Source organism: Sphaeroforma arctica (genome assembly GCF_001186125.1).
Source record: "Sphaeroforma arctica JP610 unplaced genomic scaffold supercont1.579, whole genome shotgun sequence".
Taxonomy (NCBI): Eukaryota; class Ichthyosporea; order Ichthyophonida; genus Sphaeroforma; species Sphaeroforma arctica.
In genome coordinates, this window is record NW_014039979.1 from 23,739 (window position 1) to 35,878 (window position 12,140).

Below are 12,140 nucleotides of genomic sequence, written 5' to 3' on the forward strand. Positions count from 1 at the left end.
TATATATATATATATATATATATATATATATAAATATGTATACATATATATATATCAATGTATGTGTGCGTGGATGTGCGAGTGTGTGCGTGGATGTGCGAGTGTGTGCGTACGTATTTGCCATGATATTTTCAGTTATGCTGTACTCCGTTTAAATACCTGTGCGTATATCAAGGCACACAAACGCATTTGTGAGGAAGACGACGGCGAACGTCACTGCATGCATGTCAAAGGACAAGTTTATTACTTACCGTTTTGTTGCGGGTTATAGCCACCTGAAGGCAAAGTGTTGCGGTTTGGATCTACATTGGCGGCAGTTTGATAACTGGCACCTCCGTAGAACGGTTGACTCATACTCAGCTACCCTAGAATTCAGACCAACTACGCGTGTTCGATATGTTCTGTATCTCGCATGCACACTCACTATGATATGTGTATTCGGGTGGTAGATTCCAGTATTGTGTTTTTGTAATATAAAATAACCCCGCGCGTAAAAGCCTTGTGCGTCAATTGTCGACGTTTATTTATCAATACCCCTTTATTACACTGTTTATTTATTATTGTGTTCCACAGCTATGTGATGTCTGAGCACTTCTTGCACTTCACCACGGAGAATATTGGACATGTCATATTTTAGATTTTGGACGAATGGACGATTTGTAGAGAATATTGGGTGTGTCGTATTTTTAGTATCTTGGACCATTTGTGGACGCGACTTTAGAAAGATCATATTTTGGATTTGTAACTATTTGTAGAGAGAATATTACCATATTTTAGACCATTTGTAGAGAATATTGAACACGTCATATTTTGGACTTCGAATCATTGCGTTGTTCGCCATTTTTTTTGGGCTCTCTGATTTCTCTCAGTGTCAGTCTCTCTTCTCTCTCTCTCCTTATTCTCTTTTATGACTAATCTTTATTTATTTATCTTTGTGGGTTTGATTTCAGTGACACTGTCCGACTGTTTGTATGGGGGGGAAATGGGAATCCGGTGTGAGAGATATTTTTTGTGTGAATGAAAGCGAATACACATCAAATTAGTATTTATTTATTTAAATATCGTAAATAACCTTCGTGTCGCATATTGGTAGCTTTTCTCCGCAGTAGTTCCGAACAGATTCGAGATTTTTGCTGTGCGAGAACACTGCTGTTTAAACACACGGTATAAAAAACCAAAGAAATTTAAAACATAAATTCCATATTACCAGACAGCCAATAAGCACTGTGTTATTTATAAATATTATCAGTGTCATAGTGACATCTTGACGTTGCGAAGCGGGCTGCGGGTAGTATTCATTCTGTGCGAAAAAGTTAAAAGTGCCCATATATATATAGGCCAGCCATACCAACACAAGTATCACTCATCGAGAAGCGCATCTACAGTAAGTTGTATTCATGTAACATGTTTTGACATGCGTTCGAAATATACCCACGAACGTATTATGTTAGCACAGTAACGTGATCATTTTGCAAGATCATTGTGACCCTACCCCAGCATGTATGTTTGTACCGTTCATACTCGATATATTCATTTTGATAAAACTCTTTATATTGAAGCTGTTTGTTTCCGTCCATATAGTGTATCACCTTCAACCCTCGACCGACTCATGTATACGTAGTTCTTTTTTTATCATTCCACCTAGTATTGCTGATATTTTCTACTTCTTGTGAGTATCAATAGACGCATGCGGTAAATTATACTCTCTTTGGAGGCTATGTGCACGTATTGCTTTGCCATGCTCCTAGCCAAGTATATACTATCCTGTGGAACAATTTTGTGGTGGTTGGTATTAGTATTAGGATGTATACTGTGGTTTCTGTTATCGTTATTCTGTGGTCTCTATTAACAATGTTGTACGTAGATTTATTTTTTGTGCATACAACAGGGGAGTTTAACTTTGAAGCTATATTGCTTTTTCTGAAATATATGTTGTGCCTTTGTCACTCATAATGGACTACCACTCTCACTAGTGCTGCTGTTATTGTTGTTTATTCTGAAGCACTTCCTGGATGTTCATTCGTGTGATATACTGTCATATTTCATATCTTTAACGATTTCTAGGTTATTCGTGCTATTCACTTGTTCGAAGCATTTTAGATGTAGGTGTTTTATTTATGGTGTATCGATATTCTGTTAGTTTTTTTGTATTTTTGGCAGTAAATGTCACTTATTCTTGCGGTATAGTGTGCATATTCCTTAGCAAGAATAACAACGTCTACGGTTCTCCGGCTATAGGGAGAGAACTTTTGTCCATTTGCTCATGTAAGAGGCCTCATGATTGAGGTTTTTACGCTCCTGTATGACTGTATTTATGCCGTGAAGTTTGTCTACTGGTTGACAGTTCTTACGTACAAACAATTGCGAATACTAGTAGTTATGTAAATATCCACACATACGTGCCTGGGACATCAGTCAATGCTTGCAAACAATGTTTCCCACCAATGTAACTATCCTGAGTTTTAATTCATGGGCTATTTTATCCTTCTCTTAGACATGACTATGCTACCAACGCATATGAGTGACATTCTTTGTCAAGATCATTGACTGCGCCCTGTGGGGCTGTATATGCTTAACTTTAAGAGCAGCCATTCAAATCTTGTGACCTGAGGTTGTGCATATCTTTTCAAAAGTAACTGTCTGATCTTTGTGGTGATGTGTGTGTGGTATTGGCCTGCATTTGTGTATAATATTGAGTTCTGCACGTGCATGCAAAACGTTTGATAGCTATAGTGTCAGCAGGCAGTATTCCGATTTCGCGGGTGTTACATGTGTTGAATTGGATCTGAACTTTGGTTTTGAGCTCGAAAGTGTTTGTGCTATTACTACGAACCCATGTTCGCTTTAGTGCCGGACCTTATCATATGTATTTCAAATACGATCTTCTCGATGTTTCAAATCCTATCAGTATATTCCCACTCGTCCGATCAACTCAACCATCCCCGCGGAGCTTTGAACACACCCGACTAGTAGTAGCATATATATATATATATATATATATATACATATACATATACATATATCCTCCTTAACAAGAATATATCTACACTCTTTGACATGAACATATAACCTTTAGCAAGTACATACATACACCCTCGACCTGTCCCAGAACACAGATACAGCATACCCCACTCTACTGTCAACATGGCCAACCAGTGGTAACACACATTAATGTTTATATACACACCCTCCTTGCTTCATTCTTATATCACAGCCACAGCACTCCCCCACGCAACAGCTAACATGCCCACCCAGACCCCCAAGATGCGCATGGCCTCTGCCAAACACGCAGCAAACATCACCAAGCGAGGAAATGTACCTCAGTCACGCCTGGTCAAAGAAGACAACGAACTGCCCATCAGCAATACCACGCTCGCCATCCTGCTGTTTGTGGTTGTAGGATCCGCTATTGTGGGTGCGTTGGCGTCCATCTCCACGCCAACTACGCAATAAAAGTACCACTACTAATTTATTAATTACTAAGATAATGGATCAGAAATGGGTCAGACTGCCGCTTCGCAACCTATGCGTATTTACGTGCTGTGTACTGTCGTATTGTGGGTACTCTGGCGCCCATCATCACACCAACTACTGTGCAGCTACTGTGCAATAAACGTACCACTACTTTGTTACTCAGATACTCGATCAAAATGCCGGTTCACAGCCCGTCCGTATCTGTGGTATTGTGGGTGCCTTGGCGTACATCTCCATGCCAGCTACGCAATAAATGTACCACTGCCTAATTACTTATGTACTCACGAATACTTGATCAGAAGCTTTGGCGCACATCTCAACACCAACTACTGTGTAATAAACGTACTACTGTACTACTTAATTACTCGGATACTAGGTCATCAGAATGCCGCTTCACAGCCCTTGCGTACTTGTGTGCTGTGTGCTGTACTTACCTTTTGTATTGTGGGTGCTTGGACGGCCGTCTCTACACCCATCACGCAATAAACAAACCACTATTTGTTTTGGGTTGATTAGTTTTTACGTGTCACCGTTTAGTACATGGAGCTTTGGCGTCCATCTACACGCCTATCACGCAAAAGAAAGTACCCTTACATACCAAGTTAGTTGATCAGACTACCACTTCCATAGACTGCCACTTCGCTATCAATACATATGTATATGCGATTTGCTGATGTCAGCGCCGCCATCGGGTCTAGCTTCCCACCAATAAGCCATAACCCTGAAACAGGATATGAACAAATGCTGAAGCAGGATATGAGCAAGCGCCTCAATGCTTTCGTATGTAATTGCGTAGATGTTTTTTTTATGTGCACTGTTACTTACTACTTGAATGAGTGTTGCCACTACTTGTTTTTGCTGAGTCGAGTCACTGTGGTGTGACAGCAGATTCACTCTCCGCAAGTTAATATGAGTTTCGATTTACGGTGGGCTACATATCAATACTTGAGTACGACACTACAGAATCAATTATCGAACGGCTCTCGTGTTTGCCACAGTGTGCTTTTGATGGGTCTCGTTTCGCTCTATATTAAACTCAAAATCGATCTGGAGTGACTTTTGCAGAACATGTGCCGTTGCAGAGTATACGCAAGTGCTGTATTAGTGTAACCAGGTCCATGAAAACCGCTTCGCACGTACACAATATTGCACAGTTTACCATACCGCAGCCAATACTAGAACTAACGGATAGTCCGGGTGTGTCTCTGGCAACAACACATCACGTCGAGAACATTTATACTTTCGTGTCGATTGGCCTTCTTCGGTCTTTAGCTTTCCGGTCACAATAGCGAGGACACTTTCGTGTGATCATCGAAGAAGCCTTTTTGTTACAATTTATTTACAATATCCTCTTCGAACCACACCGATACTGTCCCTCTAAAACACTACAAAGCCACTTTCGTGTCGATCAGCCTTGGCACTATATAGCTGAATATTTTGGCTTAGTCAGCTACACAACATGCGGTGAAGCCATATGATCGAAAGGCAGCGGGTTGCTACTCAAACCAAGGTTTATATCTTCGTAACGCATTGGAGCATATAAACCATAAAAAGTATATCCGAACAAGCACCTGAAAAGCTCTACAAAGCGCTGAAAAGCATTGAGCTTAGTGATGATTGGCGATCGCTGGCGTGAACACTTTTGCACACCAGCAGACGATATCCTGCGATGCGATTCGGATATCGCTAGTAAATGCACATCTATGAACCTCTCGGGCTATCTGGTATACCCACAGTTGCATCGGATGCACTTCTTGTCGCGGGACCACACCTATAGTCCGATATGATGCCACGATACATCATAAGTGCATATAGCCTCGCGGATGCGCCGGTCAAACAAACCTCACGACGCTTCCAGACATCTATACATTTCTAGACATAGACATATATATGCATGTCCTTGTACGTGTTTCGCGGTGAACATGTAACACAATCAATAATTGTATATTCTTGTTTATTCACTTGGACTGAGTCTTTTTCAAACTGCGACTTCGTTTTCGCTTTATTTCTTACATTCTGTTGCTTGTTTTTCTTCATACATGCATCCCACTGAGCGCACGATGTGAGCGTGTCGAGATATGTACAAATGCCTACATACAATATAGGCATTGCAGATGTGTGTGTCTTTAGAGAGCACCTGCCTGCAAAATCGCAGATCATGGTACGCACAGTAGTTCCTAAGTTGCAAATACCGTGGGATGCGTTGAGATTAGCTATGATATTTTGTATGTAATATGCGGTATATATGCTCAGGAGTGACGACCCCAGTCATGTCCACAAATCCCCCTGCATACCCTGTCCGTGATACTAGACACTACTAGTAGCTTAATCATCCTCCTATATAGTTGTCCATATTAACATAACCCTGGTGTATACTATCACCGCGTGCACTACTAGTTGCCGCCCACGGCATTCTCAGCCACACATTCCTTAACTTCAGTCTGTGCTTCCATTCCTAATTTTAGCTGTGACTCGGTTTCCTCGGGAGTCAGGGATAGTTGTTTCTTAACACTCGCTTCAGAACCACTGGGTGCAATGGCGCTCTCTGTGCCTCCCTCTAGCGTCTGTTGCTTAGACACTGCGGCTTTGGCTTCATCCGCAATGGTCACCCAGAGTTCCCTGCCATCATCCTTCTGTCTGGCGGCAATGTGGTGTGTGGTTAGCCTCTCGGGCTTATTGTTCAGCAGAGTTCGGAAACGACCCTCAATATACTGCATGCACTCCTCTGGGGCTGTTGTGTTGCGGGGGGTGAAGTGATGTGTCGTGACTTCAGTGTGATGTAGTGTGATGTAATTTTAACGCAGTAGCTGTGACTGTACTGTGATGTGACAATGGATGACAATGGAGCGGGGGAATTATTTGATCTAGCATTGACGTGGCGAGCATCACTATGAATCGCTACTAAACGCGTTGCATTTGTATACCCTTGTATGTATGCTAGTATGCAGCTTAATCCCAAATTATGAGCAAGCGTACATCATCCACAAGCTCAGTTACAGTTGCGAGACAATTCGAGATTGTACTTGCAGTTAGGGCCCTCATAATCGGGGAAAGTTTCTTTCAAAGGTTTCTTGAGCAGCATATTCTCAAATGCATCCTTCTTGTTGAAGACTAGACAGATCTTAGTGTCGTTGAACACCCGGTTATTGACCGTTGCCTTGAACGCGTTCATGGCCTATGTTTGTGCATAAAGGAGATATATAGCCATATAGATCAGTACAAACGTCCAAAGATCAAACAGGAAAATTGGGTGCGTTAAACGTGACGTAATATCTAATCATAACTAGGCAATCCACTGTGAGCGTTCGCTCTTATAGTGCACTTGTCGACTATAGAAGCATTTGCACAAATATGTACACCACTACGTTTACATACGTATGCATGCACATCGTTAGGTATCACATATCATGTCTGATTGTCGGCCTCTACACAGTTTTGGCACAGCTTCGACAGGTGTCCGAAGTAGAGCTCCAAATTTAGTGAATTACTATACTATACCCAATTTTTACAAAGGGGTTCGATAATTATATTGCCAGAAAAATAGTCATAGATATACGTACTTTCTTCTTTTCTGGTATCAAAACCAACTATCAAAATCAAAAATCACAGCCTACAATGTATCCATTTTTTCATTAGTTTCTTTTGTATATTGAATACGCTCACCTCAGTCATTCTGTTCATACTCGCGTCTTCGTATGTGACGGTGGCGTATCCCGCCAGGTTAACCACGAACATCAAACAGTTAACGTTTGCGAAACACCCCACCCTTTTGCGTCGCTCGTTGCGTTGCCCTCCCACATCATCGACTCTGTAAAGTCAAGGTGGTGAAATAGAGGTAAGTATGTCGCTTTTTTAATTGAAACTGATACAATATACCGATACTACACCACAGCATGCCATGTGCCATCTAGTCACCAGCACAGAGCGAAATTCACACAATATGTCGATATTATTTCGACCACATTTGCAATTTCCTGTGCATAGTGAATAAGCTGTTTATAGTGATAGTTTTATGCAACTTTTTGATAGATACTTACTCGAAGGCTCGGGAAGGCTTCTCAATGTGTATGCTCACAATGCCGGTGGTGATGACACGGGCCATAACGCAATCCTCCGCGGGCCGATGAATCGGCTGAAGTTTTCAAAATAACTGTGGAATAATTTGTCGCAACAAAGATGTTAGATTTCAGTGAAACTTTCAAAGTAAGTTCAGAGCAACAGTTTGATGACCATGTCAGTGTGCTTGCAGACAATAAAGACCGTATACAGAGGAGCACGATCTTTTCCTCTTTTTCTGTCTTTAAGAAAGTACTCTTTTATCTAAGCACAAGCACATGCCTCGACTAGTGGTCATTGTAAGCGTCGTAGTGTGGAGAAAAGCGGCGTAGTGTGAAGCAATATCTCGGTAAAGCGGTAATGTTTTCAAAGAGCCGAATGACATCTTAAATCTCGTGCCGACATAAAACATCGAAAATTCTATGCGAGAATATCTCAATGACATACTATTCGATGGAATCTAAGCACCAGAACTCATCTCGGCGCATCCATGCGGCCTGTATCTGGTCACTGTTCCAACATGCCATGACTGCATTGTATACGTTCTCAGGTACTTCCGCATCGTCATCGGCACAATCGAAGTTTCGCACGGTGTCGGCGTGCAGCTTACGTACCAGAAGAGGAATATAAAAGTCAGTCACTCTACTGCACTACTATGTTATAACATGTCCACTAGAAACGCTGTCACAGACAAAAATGTGTAAATAAATAATTTTGGACCCCTATTCTTTGCAAAATGCGTAAATAATTTTGACCACTATTTGCATATTTGAGTTATAGAAACCGGAGCATATTCGTATGCATGCATTTATGCATGTATGCATGTATGTATATATGCATGTATGCATGTATGTATATATGCAAGTATGTATGTAGGTAGGTACGTGTGTATGCATGTACGTAAAATCTCCCTGAAACTTCAGTGAGAAATTTAGGTTATAGACTTTCTTGTAAAAAAATAATACTGCGATGGAGTTTGTATATAAATTATATACTAATATTACAGTGTGAGTTTAGACTTAGACCATCTAATAGTATATAAACTAGATATGCACAGTACGTGCACATATATATATATATATATATATATATATATATATATATATATACTATATATATATATATATATATATATATATTGTATACACATACACACATAATATATATACATTATATTACTATAATAAATAATATAATATAATATATATATATATATATATATATATATCAGAAAACATATAAAATTGGCCCGCGACCAGTATACGCTAGACATTTACGATCAGGATACCTTGAGAGGTAGATTTTGTTCAATGGCAATTTGCTGTACCATGTAGTTGCATGCGGCGATCAAGACTTGCATGCTCTCCTGTGTTGCGCCTCAAGTTGACGCCGATCTCGTCCAATTCCTCTCTATTGAAATTGATGTTGTGTACCATTTTAATTTGTCTATGGTACTCTTACCACATTCTCCTGCCCCGAGTAGCAATACCTGATGGGGAGAAAAAGCAACAAATAAAAAAGTCAATTTGACATTGGTTGTCCTGTGCACATGTTTGCACGAGTTGCATACAAACCGATTGCAACCGGATAACAGTTGCATTGAACTTTCAGCAACTCCAAATTATTCACCAAGGACGATGCTTATAAAGTTCTGGACTACGATGCATCGTGCACATATTTGCACGAGTTGTAAACAAAACGATTGCAACCGGATAACAGTTGCATTGAACTTTCAGCAACTCCAAATTATTCACCAAGGACGAAGCTTATAAAGTTCTGGACTACGATGCATCATTGAGATGTGACTATCAAGAGAATCAGTTCTAGACGTCTTAAGACAGCTGTACATATGTTCTTGATACCTTGTACTTCTCAATCGCAGCCTTTTGCAATTTTGCTTCGGCCTTGTAATTGACACTTTTCTCGTCACTTTTCGGACGGCCCACCAGGCAGATTAGTCGACTGACTGGTGACCTTCGTTTGAGTCCAGTGTCAGCCAGTGAGCTTGTTGAGGATGACTTCTTCTTCAGTGCCGAATTCGATAGTTTCTTCCTTTTAAAAAGGTCAGCGATGCTGCTGCGCGTCTTGCCTGTCATTGTGAGTTGTAACTGTGATATACCAATACAGTCGATAGGTCTATGTTTGATTGCTTCTGATGTAATCTTTTTTCGCAGATTACTACCAGGTCACGATACTAAACAACGAGGGGGAATGAGGAAGAATACAAGATGTTTGTTAATTGATAGTTGAAGAAAGTGAGTTCAAGTACATGCATATACTATGATCGATGATTTGTTAGTGTAAGATTGAAGTATACTTCTCGGCGTGTCCGCAAATTTATAGAATATGGCAAGCTCACCGGAAGATAGAGAAAACATAGCTTTCTCTATGTTGACACTTGAATACCCGCATTTTAACTCTCAGTACGCATTTTATTCAGGTCTCAGGAGTATTGTCAATTGTGCGGATTTTTATTGTTTATTCATGAGTTGATATGTAAATAACATTAAAACTGTAAAACAGAGTTTCACGCGGTAGTGTTTGCCTGTTATAGTGTTGCAAATTATCTTTGGATGACGCCACAAGGAAAATCTCCTATTACTGATATCAGCAAGCATCTTTTAAATAGGTCAATCACATCAGTGATCAGAGTCTCTCAGACAACTATATTCGTATATTTAAAAAAACAAAATAGAGCAGTTGAGAACAACAATTTGTATGCTTTATTTTAGACTCTCTCTGCTGGAGCCTATGTATAGCTCAATAGCTGAGCAGACTGCATAGCAGGAGCAATATAAAGACAAAAATAATAATGCAAAATTTGAAAACTTAAATTTAATATGATGATATTTTTTTAAATAGCATACATACGTCATTGTGTGATACGGAGCCATCTTTGTACGTTTTTGATGTTTTGTTTCTTTTTTTAAAAAACAATATAAAAAACAAGAAGCAAATACATGACCCTCGAAGTGTAAAATTTAAGGGAGAACGGATAAGTCCGTAATTTGATTTTCTGCAGTTCACACTTCACACACACGGTCCCAAGTTAAAATTGTTGTGTAAATTTTTAACAATATTTTTTAAACTTTTATAATCTATTTTAGCGAGATGTCAAAGACTCAAAAACATTTCTTTTCAAAACAATATACATCATATGGTGATATGGGCCATCTTCGTTATGTAAAATACACATTTTATTTTATTTTGTAAAAATAACAAGAGAGAACAGAATAAAACTATATAATTTCTTTTTTTTGCAGTTCACACTTCTCACAGTTCATACACACACAAGTTAACTTTAAAAAAATTCTTATTTATTTTGGTCAGGTGTCAGCTTCAAGTTTCAGGGTCTGAAACTCAGTTGTTTTTAAAAACAAATAGAGACTGTCAATTCATAGCCTTCTAAATTAAACAGTCAATTATAAGACTCCGAGTCCCGAGAAGCCATACAATTCTCCGAGTTTTTTTTCGTCATGTGTGCTATTTTTTTGTTTTCCTACATAAAATGTACATAAAAAAACAAAACAAAACAACAAATCATTTAGTCAAACTATTGCTTTTTTTAAGCTGATTTTACGGACGTTGATTTGATTGGTGCATTTTACAGATATCGGCTGATAAAAACAAGAATACTTTAATAATATATTCTCTATGATACACTAACACACCAGTGACCAGCCTGTGACAGAGTCTGTCTGCACAGTGCACATATTTAAATATTAAAAACAGACACCACCAAGAACCGGGGACTTTCGAGCGGCGAGGACCGAGACCCAAACTTCAAGTATTTAATATAGTTTTATGTTATTATTTTTCATTCGAAAATATATTAATACATACATATATACTGGCAATAATGTTTTTTCTATGACCCTCTCTCTCTCTAGAGTAGAGAAAGAATAAAGAACAAAATATGGCTGATAACCTCGGACTAACGTCCGAAGGAGTTTTTTACTATTGTATTTTTATGAAAAATACCTGTCTTTACGTATGTTGATTTAATTGGCTTATTTCACGGATGGCGGCTGATAAGAGATTTTCGTGCGGCGTGCTCAGTGTTCATTTACTATAGCGTGAGACACTGTTTCACATACCAATTCTCCTGAATAAAAAATATTTATTTAAACATCATGTTCAACTGAAATGTTCACTGGACAGCTGCGTATTCACACCAACGCGTATAGAGAATTGAAGTACTGATATTCAAGTGTCAACACGGAGAAAGCATAGCTCTTGGAATACTAGACGTTTTCTACCTTTCGGTAGTCTTGCCATATTCTATAAGTTAGTAGTGACGCCGGGAAAAATACTTCAGGCTAACACCAACGAACCATCAGTCAAAACAAAACTCGCTTTATTCAACTTTCAACTAGCAAACATCGTGTACACCCCCTCATTGTATTGCCTCGTGACCTGGTAGCACTCTTCGAAAACACATTACGTCAGAAAGCAATCAATCATCAAACTATATACTATATTAGTTTACTATAGTACTTCTTCACAATGACAGGCAATAGAAGTGAACCATAAACCCTTCGAGTAAGTATCTATCAAAACGTTGCATATGTAAACTTCGATGGAAATTACTAGGTTTCAAACTATATTAA

The 12,140-nt window shown here is 39.3% G+C and overlaps 5 protein-coding genes across 5 annotated transcripts in view; 1 reads left to right on the forward strand and 4 right to left on the reverse strand.

Annotated features, from left to right (window-relative positions):
• The window catches only part of SARC_07373 (hypothetical protein), a 16,565-nt gene extending 15,976 nt beyond the window's left edge, over positions 1–589 (reverse strand). Inside the window, exon 1 of the mRNA XM_014298690.1 lies at positions 252–589. Within this exon, the coding sequence (XP_014154165.1) occupies positions 252–354 (103 nt within the window). The 5' untranslated portion in view covers positions 355–589. The remainder of the gene's footprint in view (positions 1–251) is intronic.
• Positions 590–1,350: 761 nt separating this feature from the next.
• SARC_07374 (hypothetical protein) lies at positions 1,351–3,514 on the forward strand. The gene is made up of 2 exons (XM_014298691.1): positions 1,351–1,384; positions 3,215–3,514. The coding sequence occupies exon 2, from the start codon at positions 3,244–3,246 to the stop codon at positions 3,451–3,453; it is 210 nt and encodes a 69-aa protein (XP_014154166.1). The 5' UTR covers positions 1,351–1,384; positions 3,215–3,243; the 3' UTR covers positions 3,454–3,514.
• A 1,909-nt stretch (positions 3,515–5,423) lies between these two features.
• SARC_07375 (hypothetical protein) lies at positions 5,424–6,384 on the reverse strand. The gene has a single exon (XM_014298692.1). It carries the CDS (start codon positions 6,189–6,191, stop codon positions 5,868–5,870), a length of 324 nt encoding a protein of 107 aa, XP_014154167.1. The 5' UTR covers positions 6,192–6,384; the 3' UTR covers positions 5,424–5,867.
• Positions 6,385–6,389: 5 nt separating this feature from the next.
• SARC_07376 (hypothetical protein) lies at positions 6,390–7,576 on the reverse strand (the record flags this gene model as incomplete). The annotated part of the gene is made up of 3 exons (XM_014298693.1): positions 6,390–6,649; positions 7,138–7,282; positions 7,512–7,576. The coding sequence occupies 3 exons, from the start codon at positions 7,574–7,576 to the stop codon at positions 6,464–6,466; spliced, it is 396 nt and encodes a 131-aa protein (XP_014154168.1). The 3' UTR covers positions 6,390–6,463.
• A 400-nt stretch (positions 7,577–7,976) lies between these two features.
• SARC_07377 (hypothetical protein) lies at positions 7,977–8,890 on the reverse strand (the record flags this gene model as incomplete). Its single annotated transcript, XM_014298694.1, has 2 exons — positions 7,977–8,135; positions 8,819–8,890. 2 exons carry the CDS (start codon positions 8,888–8,890, stop codon positions 7,977–7,979), a joined length of 231 nt encoding a protein of 76 aa, XP_014154169.1.
• Positions 8,891–12,140: the final 3,250 nt, after the last annotated feature.

Excerpts from the sequence above, each read along its gene's own strand:
- SARC_07375 (XM_014298692.1), bottom strand. The coding sequence starts at position 6,191 with ATGCAGTATATTGAGGGTCGTTTCCGAACTCTGCTGAACAATAAGCCC.
- SARC_07374 (XM_014298691.1), top strand. The coding sequence starts at position 3,244 with ATGCCCACCCAGACCCCCAAGATGCGCATGGCCTCTGCCAAACACGCA.